The sequence below is a fragment of the Populus euphratica genome, unplaced genomic scaffold (assembly GCF_000495115.2).
Source record: "Populus euphratica unplaced genomic scaffold, PopEup_1.0 scaffold76.1, whole genome shotgun sequence".
Classification (NCBI taxonomy): Eukaryota; Viridiplantae; Streptophyta; class Magnoliopsida; order Malpighiales; family Salicaceae; genus Populus; species Populus euphratica.
Genome location: NW_011499890.1, coordinates 615,883 through 630,924, shown reverse-complemented (window position 1 = coordinate 630,924; position 15,042 = coordinate 615,883). Strand labels below are relative to the sequence as shown.

The window sequence follows — 15,042 nt, the reverse complement described above, 5'->3', positions numbered from 1 at the left end:
AGGAATATCAAGTCCACGAGCAGCAACATCAGTACAAAGCAAGATGCCCTTCTCGGCTTTGCAGAAATCAAAAAAGGTAGAGGTTCTTTTCTGTTGCTTTTGTTTTCCATGGATATCAAAGCATTCCACATGGATGTACCTCAGAAGGTCAGAATGGAACTTGACAGAGTTACATGAAGAGAAGAAGACCATCACTTTCTTTGACAAATTTCTCTTCAAAAAGGAGTACAAGAGAATAAATCTCTTGGCACTTGGCACTACACAATAGCCTTGCTGCAGACCTTCATTTGTGACCTACAATACCCGACATCTTGTCAGGTTTAAGGGCAGGTAAATTGTGCTTGCATGTACATATGTTTATATGTATGAAAACATTTAGAGACATAGAAGCAACAGCATGTCTACCTTGGTTCTACCATCATCCACGTCAATGTAGACAGGAGCTGTCTGAAATGACAAGCGAGCAAGGTCCTCCACCTGAGATTGAAATCCAGCATTAGGTGGATCAACCAGAAAACAAAATACTGAATTTCACCATCAGAAAAGGAAAAAAGGCTGAATTTGTGTTACAAGCTTAATCATTGAAATTCTGGTTAAAGAGGAAAAACTGGTTCAAATATTGAAAGGAAAAGCATGAGTAAACGGAACCAACACCAACATCAAAATGCGATGCCTTGGGAAACATACCTTTTTAGTTTGGGTAGCTGAAAATAGGGCAGTTTGCCTAGCCTGCACGTTGATTAGTAAACCACATCAGCTAAAAAACATTAACTATTGCCAAAAAGAAATAAAAAAATCCATTACAACCACAGATGGGAGCATGGCTCATGAAAGTAACCATATCACTGAATATTATCAAATATCAGCATTTGAGCTCAAGTTTTAGCAAAGGAACATAATCAAGAAAATTCAGGATAACACTCAGCACTGAAAACAAGAAGAGAATGATGAGACTTATTTAGTGCAAATCTACCAAATACTGTAAGAGCAGCCAATCAACTCACTTCAAAGTGCTGCTGTTAATACTGTTTGGAAAACACAGGTTGGATCAGCATGGTTAACATACATTGTTTCATGAAGTAGATTTTATCCAAAGAAAGTAGGTTTTGCCAGTTTTACACAACTGTCATAGATGCCTCTGCATTATGAACATATCTTTTTTACTTTTAAATAAAAAAAATCATATATAATTACCACAACTTAATTTACCTTTGGTAAAAGCTTGATAATTTGCTTCATTTCTTCCTCAAAGTTTGCCTCTAATATCCTGTCTGCTTCATCAATCATGAGGCACTACAAGTTTGAAAGGTTGTTTACAAATTGGGTCAGACTTCTAAGCACCAAACAACTAATTTTAGCTACAGGGAGCAGCATTTGATTACTAAGATTTGACTTTGAGTCTTATACTGCATCTGCTAAACATTATAGCCAATATAGTCATAAGATATTCGACCAATGTAATTAGTTTGAAAATAAAACGAGTAAAACATCTTCTATAACACAGTTAAAGCTTTATAGAAGTTACCTTTAGGTTCTTATAAATAAATCCCTTTGTATTTTGAAGATGATCAAGAAGTCGACCAGGTGTTGCCACCAGTAAATTTACCCCTTTAACAATGCGTTCTGCTTCTCCTCTTCTTGCGGAACCACCAATAACCAAGCCAAGAGTCTGGGAGTGATACTTGAGAAGGTCTTTTGCCACAGCATGAGTCTGCAGAGTTGATTGTTGAATTAGTCAAGGAAAACAGCAAGTGAACTATCCAGAGCCATGAAATTTTCTCTTTTACAAGCACATTTTTTTCTCTCTTTTCAATCTGTGGCAAGTTGATACCAAATTATCGCACACTACCAATATAAAATCACATCACTTTCCTCTAAAGCTAAAAAAAGTAAATGCAAAATGCAAAAGCCATCAAAGCAAAGTCCATTAGCAAACTGACATACTGCCAACTAATTTACAATTCAAATATAAGATGGTAATCACACACGGTAAGAAGCATGGGTACGTCAACACAAAGTACAGGATTAAATCACACATGTCCATGTCAAAAACATCAAACACTTAGCATTTAACTTCAAGATATCACAGAAGGTTCAACTCAACCATCAAAATAAGGATTCATCAACAAGCATAATTTATAAGTAGTACAAAGGGGGGAAATCAATTTACAAGAAGGAAAGTACATGAATAAATCCCTTTTTTTCTTGGCATCACCTCATAAATTCAAGGGGAGAAAAGAGGTAACAACTGCCAGTCCATGAAACCCTAATGCTGGCTCACAGATAATTTCTATAGGCTTCCTAATAGAAGATGAAGTCAGGTTTGTCTAATACTATCTAAAAGAGGATTGATATGCAGCTTCACAGGGATACATCTGCAGTGCAAGGATTCCTTTACCTGTATAGCAAGTTCTCTTGTCGGGCAAATAACAACCACGCCTGTTCCATTGCGAGGGGCAAAACGAACATTATATAGTAACTCTACAGCTGGTATTAGAAATGCAAGAGTTTTCCCAGAACCCGTCCTTGCAGCACCAAGAACATCTTTTCCTACTAGAAGTGGCGGGATTGCCATGGCTTGAATCTGTATTTGCAATGATACATCAGTTATAGGAAACGTTTATCGCATAAAAAGCAGAAAATAGGCATGCTATCCTACATTGTATAGAAATTACTGTGGACATTATGTTCTTCCTCTAGGCAGAGCTATATGAACTTTTTTTATGTAGGAGTCCCAACAAGACAGCAACATTGCAAAGCTTGATAAAAATCTCGCCAAGAATTTAGAAAGCTTGAAGTTCTAAAAAAAAAAAACTAATGCATAGGACATTGATGCAGGCAAAAGCAATAAAAACTATCAGGTTCCTTGGCAAAAACCGGAAAAAAAAACTAATGCATAGGACATTGATGCAGGCAAAAGCAATAAAAACTATCAGGTTCCTTGGCAAAAACCGGAAAAAAAAACTAATGCATAGGACATTGATGCAGGCAAAAGCAATAAAAACTATCAGGTTCCTTGGCAAAAACCGGAAAAAAAAACTAATGCATAGGACATTGATGCAGGCAAAAGCAATAAAAACTATCAGGTTCCTTGGCAAAAACCGGACAAAAAAAAACAATATACCTGAGTCATATACTCAAACCCTATCTCTTGAATAGCCTTACGAGTGGGTTCAGATAATCCCAAAGAGTCAAAAGACTCTGTGCTCATAATCCCACCTCCACTTTTCACCTTCTTCACCGTCTCTTTCTCTCTCTCTTCCTCTTCACTCATGTCTTCACCTTCCTTCTTACTCTTCTTCTTCTTCTTCTTCATCGCTTTTACCTCCTCAACTTGCCTATGCTCCTCCTCCTCCTCCTCCTCTTCTCCTCCTTCGATTTCATTGGAGTTCTTCTCTTCTACTTCTTTTCCTTCTTTTTTATTTTTGTTTCTCTTACGCTTTCTCTTCTTCTTCATATCTTCCTCTTCTGCTGATCTGTTGTGCTTCTCTTCCGCCATGGCGGCCACTACTTTCTGATCCTAGCTAGCTAGGGTTTTGTTTGGATTGAGACGATGAATGAGCTTGGGGTTTTTGTTACTTCGCATGTCAAACGCTTAAACCCTCTAAATACAAATCTAATAGGGCCCAATAAGAGAGATATGAGAATGCTTTGGGCTTTTGGGATTACTGGTTTCCTGGCTTATTTATTAAATTTTTAATATATTGTTTAGAGTTATTAAATAAATATGTTTGAATTTAAAATAATTTTAATTAAGTTTTTATAATTTTAATTAATTTAAAAAATATATAAAATAATTTTTAACTGGACTAGAGTAGATATCAGACTATCAGTGACATAAATTGAATAAGATTTTAAAATTTAGATACACTTAACTCTTTAAAATAATAATTACTAGATAATTTTCACTTAAAATTTCAATATTATGAGTATTTTTTTAATTTAATTTTTTTTAATTATATATGATATGAATTTAAATTATAAACACAAGCAACAATTAAAAATTACAAATAATTTCTCAAAATCAATCTTACCTTTCGAATATTACAAGTGTTCTTTCCAAAAAAGTTTAAAATAATCATGCAAGACAGTAATAAAGTATAAAAAAAATGAACTAAGGATTTAATTTAACAAATCTAAGAATTTAATTGAATAAATTTATGAGATAATTAGAAATAATTCAATTATTTTTTTATTTTAATTATTTTATCAGCATACTTTTAAGACTTTTTTTAAGTTTTAATAATCAAAATAATATATAGTTTAGCAGTGATTTAAGTGGCTTATTTTATGTTTTATATTTTCTATGAATAAGAAAACAATGAAAAAATGAGAATGATATTTCTAAAAAAAATAGAGTAATTTTTAGAGTGGGTCCTAGCTAGAAATAGGTCGACCCCACTATGGCACGGTTGAATTTATTAGTACATCATATTATTTTATCAAGTTTACAATAATCAATCAAAAACTCTTAAGAATTTCAAATTTTTATGAATATAATTATGGATAATAGTTATGAATGAGTTTGAGTTTGTTTTTGAACTATACGCTAGTTTTATGGGTCCATTTTCCTAATTACATTTTCATTGAAAATCATTTAAACAGAAAATATTTACTTTTTAGTCTTGGATGGTGTTATTTCTATGAATTATAATTTATAATTTCATAATATGGTGTGTCAAAAGAGTCATTAGATCTAAATCTCAACGTAATAAGTAAATGAAAGATTATAATACTTTTCGGAGGAGAGGTTTTTACCCAGTTCTAATGCAGGATCATTACACAGTTCACGAATAAACATGGTATATCCACTAATCTTGTATTGTAATGAAAATGGCAATTCTTTGTACTTTAATATTTTGAAATCACAATGAAATTTGTTTTACAATGCCTCTTTTTAAGAAAAATAATGCACAAATCCTTAGCAGAATCCGGCCATGAAGAAAGAGGAAAAAATCTTCAGATGTTTTTTTATTATTATTAATATAAGTGTTTTGCCCAGATTATGTATATTTTAACTAATCTTATAACCTCTAAAATTAATAATGATATAAGTCTTCAATAATTTTTAAAAAAATTAAATTTATAATTATTAAAAAATAAATTTACAATCTAATTAATTAAATAATCCTTAAAATTAACTTTAAATGTTAGTTGCACTTATTTTAATCTGTCCATTCTGAATTTAGAGGACGGGGGAGCAACTAGGGTTGTACCCTGTATCTTTTAGTATGAATAATGAAGTAGCATTTTGTTTTTTTTATTTTATTTTTTCCCTTCAATTTAATCTATTTATAGTCTAATTAAATAAAATTATTTTTTAAATTACAATACAACTACAAAATTCAAAGAAAAAAAGAAAAACATAATATATATATATATATATATTTAATTTTAAATTCTTGATAATTTTTATTTTGGTCTAGAATTTTTTCCTCGTTCCTACCCTTGAGATATAAGAAAGAAGGTATTCTAAAAATGGCAAGAAGATAGAAAATTGACATGCCTGTAACGAGTGATTGAGTTTTTTTCCCCAGGTTAAACAATGGATTTTTAACCTAAAAAATATCACCCTTGGAATAAAAATCCATTGGTTAACATGCAACGCTAGCATGTTCAGCATGCAACATTTGACAAGAGGTCAATAATAGTGACTTTTTAGTCATCACAGCAGTTGTCTATTTTTAGAAAAGGCAACAACATGCAAAGCGTAGCTTGTTTCTTTTCTTTTTTCTTAAAAAGGAAAAGACGTGCAACACCTCATATATTTTTTATAAAAATAAATAAATAAATATAACCTATATATGAGCTCATGCACGTAGGTTTTATTTAAGACTTGCTTGCTTGTATTGATTTTTTTAATTTTATTTTTTAATATTGATTTTTGAATTTTTTTATTATTTTTTTTAATTTTGTTATTTAATATTAATTTATTTTTTAATTGGCCTTCATTTTATCATCATATAATTAAATAAAAAATATTAATAAACTCATTGAAATTTATAACTCAAGCTACAGATTTAATAAGGGAGCTCGATTAGACTTGCGAGTGTGACTCTTTATAAGGCCTGAGCACCTGACTTGGTTTTTGATTTATTTTTTAATTTGATTTTTCAACATTAGGTTTTTATTAAATTTTTATTATTTTTTTAATTTTATTATTTAATATTTATTTTTTTTATTTGTCTTCATTTTAATTATATAATTAAATAAAAAAGATCTCATTTGACCTATTTGAGTCTTGGTCTTTTTTTTTTCTTCAATTTGATTATTCAATATTGGGTTTTTGTTCAATTTTTATTATTATTTTTTCAATTTTATTATTTTTTTAACTATTCTTTATTTTAATCATGTAGTTAAATAAAAAAATCTCATTTGATTTATTGGAATTCATAACTTAAATTACAAGTTTGGTGAGCTAGTTGAACTTGACATGAGCCAATACAATACATCATCTTAATGTTTAAAATAAGAAAGATCTCATTCTTTTAAGGAAAAAAAAAAATCAAACCACTTTTTAATATTAGAGCAACTTTTATATAATTTAACTTGAAACAATGACTGCATTTTTCGCACTCATATCTAAAGTTTATCTTAGCACGCGAAATGACTTGGAAGTTTATCTTCCATTTTGCGAAGAAATGCTATGAAATCCAAAAGTTACCTAATACTTTTAATCGTTTTGAACATCGTATTATAAAGGATATTATTTAGGTGAAAAACGGACGGCATGGAAGCGACCTCACCAAATCGATAGAATTAAGGAAATTGGGTTTCGGTTAAGGTAAAATAAAGTTAAATTTATTTTTTTCTGTATATATAAATGAAAGAAAGGCTTCAATATTAACATCACACGGCCTCCACAAATTGCAGCCACTTCTAGCACATCATTCACCATTAACAAAATCAACATGAAAGTTAAACCTGAGTTACATTTTCGAAAACTCAGTTTTAACCAGTGGAAGTAGGTAACTAAATGACATTTACATTTTCAGAAGTCACAGTTAAATAAATGTACAGTCTTGCTCACGCCAGTGCATAAACCGCTACTTCACATGAGAATCATAGGGCATATATACAGTATCTGGAACTATAAGGGGCAACTTATCAATGTACATGAAGAGCCTCTTGCAATTCTGTCTCGTAATCAAGGCTAAATCGACAACGTCAGACTTATCTGCATAGATCCAAAGGTCGCCAGAATTGACCCTTTTAAGACTCCCGCGACAAAAGGGGCATGATTGAGACCGCCCACGCCTGTGATGAAAGCAAAACAACATATCAAGGCACCATAGAAGTTCGGAAAGGACGAAACGATAGGACCACGATAGCGACTCTTTCAAATTAAGAAATCATAGGCCAACAAACCCTTCAAAAATGTAGCAGACCAGTCAAGGACCTCCATTCCTGAGGCTGAAGGGTTGGCCTAGCAGCTTTGAGACGATTCAAAAGTTCAGAGGAAAAAGATACTAAACAAAAATTCCAAACATGGGGGATGCATGAGCAACAGAAAATTATGTACGAAGAAGTAGCAAGATTATGACCTTTCTAAGATGTCCATGAGTATAAAAAACACCTACTGAAAATATAAAATATAATCATTTGTCAACAAGCAACAAACTCGGGTGGCTGTATCCATGTTAGAAAGGATCCTATGTCTTGTGCAAGATGTGCAACAAGGCTAGCATGAGATTCTTTTAGTACCCCATAGAAGTTAAAAGACCACAAACTTCAGAGCAATTATTCAGTATTGCAGGTGCAATGCTCTCTCCTCTTTACATCAATGTGGGATTAGATAGGTTTGACAAGTGAGTTTCATAAGAATGTGAAAGGAGTAGCAATCACCAGGTGCATAAAGTGACTGTCCAATCCAATCTTCAATTTCAGGGCAAAGACTAAAGACACATCCACATATTTTTATTTTTTGGTTGCACTAAAGATAAGATAATCAGAAATTGCGCTAGGAGCCATAGAAAGAAGACAGAAAGCTCACCAATCCCGATAGCACCTCAAACACAAAGAATGACTGCAATTAGGCAACACAACCTTGTTGTTCATTTCCATGCAAATCCCACACTCTTCTTCTCTTTCTATATCGACTTCTGAGAGTTTCCCCTTCTCCAACTCATCCTTTCTTCTATATCTCAGAGTACATACTTCTTTCTGTTTCCTGTCATCCACGTCGGTGATTCCTCCTTGAAGTTGCAGTAAAGAAGGAAATATCACCGCTGTTTATAAAAAATAAAAATAAAAATTGTAAGCTTGAATTTCAACCCTACAAGCTAAAGATGTTTCCTCCAAAATTTGAGTCTGAGTAAAAAGGAAAAAGATTCAGTATTCTCAGAGTATCACTCACCATAAAATTCTCTAATGCTAGCTTTTCTTTCCTGAACAGACATAGTAGTTTTCCCATCTGCATAGGTCTGCACCAATCAGCACACCGTCAAACCCCAACAAGAAGTTGTAATATTATTACTACATTTTTGAACGTGATGGAGTGATGAAGAGTCACGACAGACAAATTAAATGGATAAATAACTTGGCAATGAAAACTGAAGGGCACATAATAAGGGGGAAACTAACAGAAAACAGTGCAAATCTAAAACAAGAAAACTGAAATGAGAAACGTGGAAAGAAACATACAAGATAAATAAGAATTCTTAGCAAACCAAGGGCAGCAGCAAGGTTACAATCAGTCCACTGCACAAGAAAGAGAAAAAACTGGGCTGCTGGGCTATAGGATAATCGCATCTGAAGGCGAGCTCCGTCGTTCTCCCTTGGATGATCTAAAGCACTGCATTAACAAGATACAATGTAAGACACACAATGACAGAACTTGTTCACTCTTTCTTCCCTTGCATTGAAAAAGGAGAGAAGCAATGATCACGGACAAGAAATTGTTAGCACCAACAACAATCAACATTGCTATCTAATTAAGATAAGAAAGTCTTATCAGAATAAACCCTTAAGAAAAATCAGGTCCAACTCTAAGAGATGATACAGTAAAAGTTGAAAAGCGCAGTACTAGTAAACTTATGACTGCAAGTTTTATTTAAAAGCAAATACTTCCAGAATTATAAATAACATTGCCTTCTTTTTTTCTATTTTTCTATTAACAGGACAATTTTGTAGCATGAAAGAAAATTCTAAAACTGGCGATGTTAAGAGAGAGTATGAGCAACAAGTTGCTAATAATTGGTATCTAACCAGAAGTTCACATTAGCTTTACTCAGGGCCACATGTATAATTTTGTTAGCATCATGGTTAGCAATATATAATTTCTAGACACTTTGAATCAATAAACAGTAACAAGTCTGCTTTACCAATCTTGAGGCTTCTAATGAACAAGCTAGCTTAAAGACAGAGAACTAAAAATAGTAATATTGATTGCAGGATTTGGGGGACCCAAGTTTGCAAAAGAGAAGAAAACCAAGTGAGTGATAAAGTTTCATCTTTAATAATTGAACACGAGTTAATCAAAATGCCATAAGTACAGACATTGATTCATCTTGCTGTTTTAACAACAATAGCTACTTGCCTATAGTCTTTTAAAATCATGTAAAAACAACAATCTTATTCCTTTGTTTCAGAACATGATCACAAGTTTAAAGGATTTTCCCAGCAGAAAACTAGGGAAAAAAAATTGCTTTCTCATTGAAACACAGTCCCTCTAAAATCAACTTCAAGACCATAAATCAATTCACCAATTAAATAAAATTCAAGAATCATCGTGACTGCATTTTCTTATAATTCACAAATTTCTTAGTTTGGTTATTTGAAAATAAAGCATAGGCAACAAAACTGGATCAAATTCACAGTACACGCATCATTCATGCATTCGTGGTTGATAACTAATATAGAACAATTACGCATTCAAAAACTTACACTTAAACCATACCAAATTCTTTTAAAGAAAAAAAGATGAAACTAAGAGAGATAGAGAGAGAGAGTACAGAGTATTGGCGTGCTGGATATCAGCTTCGAGAGCTTTGAGAGAATCCTTGAAAGACAACTTTCCCATGGCTTAGGCTTGCTATTATTATTTCTCCGAAACCAATTCCCATCAAACAAACAGAAAAATCAATCTATAAAAAACACTCCCCTCGATGACTAGAATTCCATCCCCAGAATCAGATAAATTAGGAAAAGAAATTACCTTTGATAAACCCTCTCTCCTGCACGTAGTAAGAAGTGAAAACACACCCCCCCGCTCTTGTCGGTTACGAACTCCTTAAAACTACACGGAGCTCCGTTATATTTCTCATTTTACCACTTTACCCTCTCTCGACAAATACTGATAAGTTTGTCCTTTTTTTTAATTTTTTATTTAGATAGTTGTAATGTACGGTACCGCATTTATGATTTTTGTTAGTTCTGTGTGTATAAGCTTTATCAAGGTGCACGGTCGCCTTTAGAGATAAGCAGAGGGCATTTTTGAGAAAAAAATAATTTCTAACTTTTACAGCAAATGCTTTACATGAGATGACATGTCAAGGACAGAAAAAATTTACTGCTACTCGGGATAAGGATGGTCGCTCTAACAGAAAAAAGGCCGTTCTGTTTTTAAAAATTTAAATTTTTTTATTTAATATTTTTAGATTGATTTAATATATTAATAAAAAATTATTTTTAAAAATAGTTATTATTACATTTTCAAATATTAGAGTATCGTATAAATAATTAGCAATAATTACTTTATAAAAAATTAATAGATATAAGAGAGAGAGAGAGAGTACAACAAAAGGACTACAAGCCAAGGGCGGGCGGTTGAGCTTGGTTGGGTAAGCATGCTTGGCCCATTAAAAAATATGTCAGGCACGTGTCCCTGTAATGTTAGGCCTAGACGTTTAGTGTAGTTTTGTTTTATTTTCCTCTCGGATCGCTTGCCCATTTTATTTTATTTTTTAAATACAAATAATGCATTATCTTATACATGCTTTCCAACTACCTCGGGTGGCTAGAAAGTGGACAAAAAATCAAGTTTTGCCCCCTTTGGACCTAAAACAATTGTTTCCAATTCCCCTCGCCGCCACCGTAAAACACTTTAAAAATACCCTGTAAACTTACATGAGCTTGTATCTAACCTCAAAACACCTTTAATTGGTTCAAAAACAGAAATTCATCCCGATTGAAAACACAATCCCCAGTCTTGATTTACTTTTCTTAACAAGTAAATGGAAAAATACCTCAATAAAACTTATCCCACGAAAATGAAATTCACCAACATCAAAAATGATATTTTTTCATCTTTTAAATGTGGACAATTGCTCACTTTCTCTCTAATATTTCAAACTCAAGGACTTAACCATAAAAAAATAAAGTTTTGGATCAAAACATAAAAATATTAAAAAACATGGATCAAACTTGAAAAATAGAAAAACTCTTGGGTCCAAATTAAAAAAAGAACCTCATGTACACTCAGGAGGAAAGAAAGTGGCTGAATTTTTTTTATTATCAGTTTTGATCCCTAAATTATTAATTTGCTTTAACCAATAAAATCGATTTCTATCTTACAAAATCAAACACTAATTTAATACTAATTTTTTTTATATCTCAATAATCCTATAAAAAACTAGTTAAAATAAATCATAAACCAAAATCTTATCTGATTTGTAAAGATGGATTAAAAAAAAAACGACGAATGAAAAATAAAAACTCAAAGTACGAAAGAAAAACAAAAAAAAATTAACCGCACTGTTCATTCAATGGTGCTTAGAGAGGGAGTCTACAGTGAAATCTAGGTCAATTCGTAGCTTAATACATACACACGTGGACATACATATAATTAGACAAGCAGAGGGTATTTTCGGAAAATGAAATTGCATTTGTTCTTGATAAGTATAAGAGCAAAAATGCTCAATGCTGATGTGTTGGCATTTTAAATATGTTATTGCTTTGATAATTATAAGCTGACAGGGACACGGCCACGCGGGGCCCAAAAAAAAAGGAAGATGGGAAGGGGTGATGTATTGGCCGCTGGTTCTAACGCACAGATGGCTGCCTCCGTTTTCAGCTTATTATAAATAGTAAATATGAAGTCAACCGAGAACATGGGTCCCGCAAGTTAACTTTTTTAAATAAAAAAAACATTTTAAAGCTTTTCTATTTTTATACTACTTATTACAACTACAGATTACAAATTCAAATTACAATTATAAATTACGAATGAAACTAGAACTAAAACTAAAACAACTGCTGGTTTCACTATTTCAATTACTAATCACTCACGGACTGGAGTGGTAAAACTATGTGATTTTTTTTTCATCGTTGAAGAATGGTGTTTTTCCAGTCACTGAGTTTTTTTCAATGCTGATGTGGTGGCATGATGGTGTTTAGAAACGTGGAGGTTACTTTTTAAAATATTTTTTATTTTAAAATAATATTTTTTTAAATTATTTTTTATATCAACACAGAAAATAATTTAAAAATCTAAAAATATATTAATTTAAAATAAAAAATAATTTTAAAACACAGGAACAAATTTCTAAAACACAAGAACAACCACAACAATATGTTATTGCTTTACATAGCTAACAGGGATTAGAGTCGGAAAAAAACAGAACAAGAAAAACAAATTAGACAGAATGTTTTTTTAAAAAAGTTATTTTAACTTGTTAATATTAAAATTAAATTTTAAAAAATAAAAAAATTATATATATATGTATATATATATATATATATTTAAAAACAATTATTGTTATAATTTTTTTTAAAAGAAACTAACATTTTTATTTTATTTTTCATAATATCTATTTCAATTATTCTTTCCCAGACACATAGGAGACAACTTCGGTGCCAAGCCCATCTTTTTTGCAAGTGAGGTTCTAGCCTAGCGAAAATGCATGATGATAGATTTTATCCCCGCGCGATACCACAGGTTTGTAATATGTTCATGTATCGTTGTGGATTTGTTAAAAAAATTATATAAAAAAGTTATATATAAAAAAATATAATTCATAATTTTTTTAAAAAAATTATAAAATTAAAATTTAAAAAAACAATTCTGATAAAAAACCATATAAAGAAACACTGTAACAATCCACAGTGTTTTTTAAAAAAAATATAAAACTAAATTTTGAACCAGTTCCATATTAAAAAAATAAAATCAACAAAAATAATTTAAAAAAAAACACAAAAAAAGAAGATAATTTTGAGAAAAATGAAAAAATAAAAAAAACATGTAGGAAAAGTTAAAACTGAATTTTCAACCAGTTTAATATTAATAAAATTTGAAAAAAATAATTTTAAAAAATATGTGGTGAAATATTATAATAATTCATAGTATTTTAAAGAAAAAAATACGAAGCAAAAACAATAAAGATTATTTTAAAAAATTCATAAAAAAATCATTTATAGAAACAATATAGTAATTTATAATGTTTTAAAGAAAAAAATTATAGAACTAAATTTTTAACAAATTCAATATTAAAAAAATTGATAAAAATAATTTTAAAAACACAAAAAAAAAAGTAAAAAAAGAAAAAAGAAAAAGGCAATTTTGGGGAAAAAATGTAAAGCCTAAAAAAAGGAAAAAGTTAGAAAAAAAATATGAAAAAAAACAAATAAAAATATATATATATAAAATAACATGTGAGGTGGAAAAAGCTACCGTATTTTTCTCATATATTTTAAAAAAATTATAAAAAAACTATATAAAGAAATATTATAATAATTTATAATATTTTTTTAAAAGATTATAAAATTAAAATTTTAATTAATATAATATTAAAAAAATTAATAAAGATAATTTAAAAAATAAAAATAAAAAATAAAAAAAATAAACTCTAGGAATAAAAATATATGACAAGAGAAAACTACAGTAATTTCCTCGCAATTTTTAGAGCATCGTTAGTAATAAACCGGCAGCTTTTGAATGTGATTGAAAAGACTACACTACCCGTACGATAAATAAATGCTTGAGGACATTTTATATATTGTCAAGTGGGGATTGTCGTGCGACAACTGTTGCGATGGAAAAAGCTATCCACCAACTAGTTGTTGCCTTGGTGGATGAGGAATGTTCATCTTGAATAATAATAATAATAATTAAGAGGCTTGACGTTTCTACTGTGCATTCAAAGTCATGAAATATTTTTTTCATTTTTTCGTGCGACGTGATCCTTTTGTGAAAAGACCGGAGGACAATTGCTTCTAACTTGTCACCCAAGAAAAAATTTGAACAACAAGAAATCAAAATAAAAAATAATATGAAACTAGAAGATTATTTTAAAACTAACTCAAAACGTTGACCTTGGTCGTCTTGCTTTGCAACTCATTTATTTTGAGTATTTTTAGTTTTTTTTTAAATTTATTTTTAATATAAAATTTATTTTTTTATTTTTCAGTAAATTTAAGATGATAGAGAGAAAATCAAGAAATTTTAATGATAAATAGAAAAAATATTAGTTCACACTGATTCTATTAAAAAAAAAATTAATATTGATATTAATAAGTTCTATTTGATAAAAAAAATTCTATTTTTAGATCATTTTTAGGCTATTTGAAGCCATAAATAGGTTCATCTAGGTTCAAAGAGTATTTTTATGTATTTTTAAGTAAAAATTAGTTGAAAATTACAATATTTTTGCTTCTTATCTTATCCAAGTTTCAAATTAAATCTAATAGGAATTAACTTAGTGTGATTTAATCAATCTTCTTATAAAGTTACTATAATCTTAAATAAATATTTTGTTATTTATTGATATTTAATTTTACAATCATCTATTTTTTTATTTTTTCTAATTATTTAAATAACTTTTAAAATTATTGACCTAACATATCAAATTAATCTACACATAATTTAAATTATCTTTCACAGGAAAATAGGTTAATAACATTTTTTTTTGCGTTAAAAAAATAATTTACCTTGCAACATAACAAAGACCAACAATCTTGTAAGCATCTAAACATTAATTAAGATAAATATTAAACATTGAGTTATATACTAATCATTGAAGATTTCGTGTTGTTCATCAGGATGGCAAAATCAAAACTAGAAATTGTTACCCTCACAAAATGATTTCTATCATCATTTTCCGACAC

At 30.2% G+C, this 15,042-nt stretch overlaps 2 protein-coding genes across 2 annotated transcripts in view; both read right to left on the bottom strand.

The window, feature by feature from the left end:
* Positions 1-3,596, bottom strand: part of LOC105131054 (DEAD-box ATP-dependent RNA helicase 51-like) — a 5,332-nt gene extending 1,736 nt beyond the window's left edge. The window contains exons 1-7 of the mRNA XM_011033823.1: positions 3,125-3,596; positions 2,399-2,584; positions 1,526-1,711; positions 1,210-1,293; positions 688-729; positions 406-477; positions 6-294 (exon numbers count right to left, since the gene is read on the bottom strand). Coding sequence (XP_011032125.1) covers positions 6-294; positions 406-477; positions 688-729; positions 1,210-1,293; positions 1,526-1,711; positions 2,399-2,584; positions 3,125-3,499 — 1,234 coding nt within the window. The 5' untranslated portion in view covers positions 3,500-3,596. The remainder of the gene's footprint in view (positions 1-5; positions 295-405; positions 478-687; positions 730-1,209; positions 1,294-1,525; positions 1,712-2,398; positions 2,585-3,124) is intronic.
* A 3,240-nt stretch (positions 3,597-6,836) lies between these two features.
* LOC105131053 (RING/U-box superfamily protein) lies at positions 6,837-10,247 on the bottom strand. Its single transcript, XM_011033822.1, has 5 exons — positions 9,954-10,247; positions 8,644-8,794; positions 8,357-8,423; positions 7,994-8,228; positions 6,837-7,257 (listed from the first exon to the last, which is right to left on the bottom strand). Exons 1-5 carry the CDS (start codon positions 10,019-10,021, stop codon positions 7,047-7,049), a joined length of 732 nt encoding a protein of 243 aa, XP_011032124.1. The 5' UTR covers positions 10,022-10,247; the 3' UTR covers positions 6,837-7,046.
* Between the last annotated feature and the right edge of the window lie 4,795 nt (positions 10,248-15,042).

What these genes read in the sequence shown, in the direction of transcription:
- LOC105131053 (XM_011033822.1), bottom strand. Translation starts at nt 10,021, where the DNA reads ATGGGAAAGTTGTCTTTCAAGGATTCTCTCAAAGCTCTCGAAGCTGAT. An exon ending in ATCCAGCACGCCAATACTCT is followed by an intron (nt 8,795 to 9,953) that starts GTACTCTCTCTC and finishes TTGTTAATGCAG; the next exon opens with TGCTTTAGATCATCCAAGGG. An exon ending in TAAGAATTCTTATTTATCTT is followed by an intron (nt 8,424 to 8,643) that starts GTATGTTTCTTT and finishes TGATTGGTGCAG; the next exon opens with ACCTATGCAGATGGGAAAAC.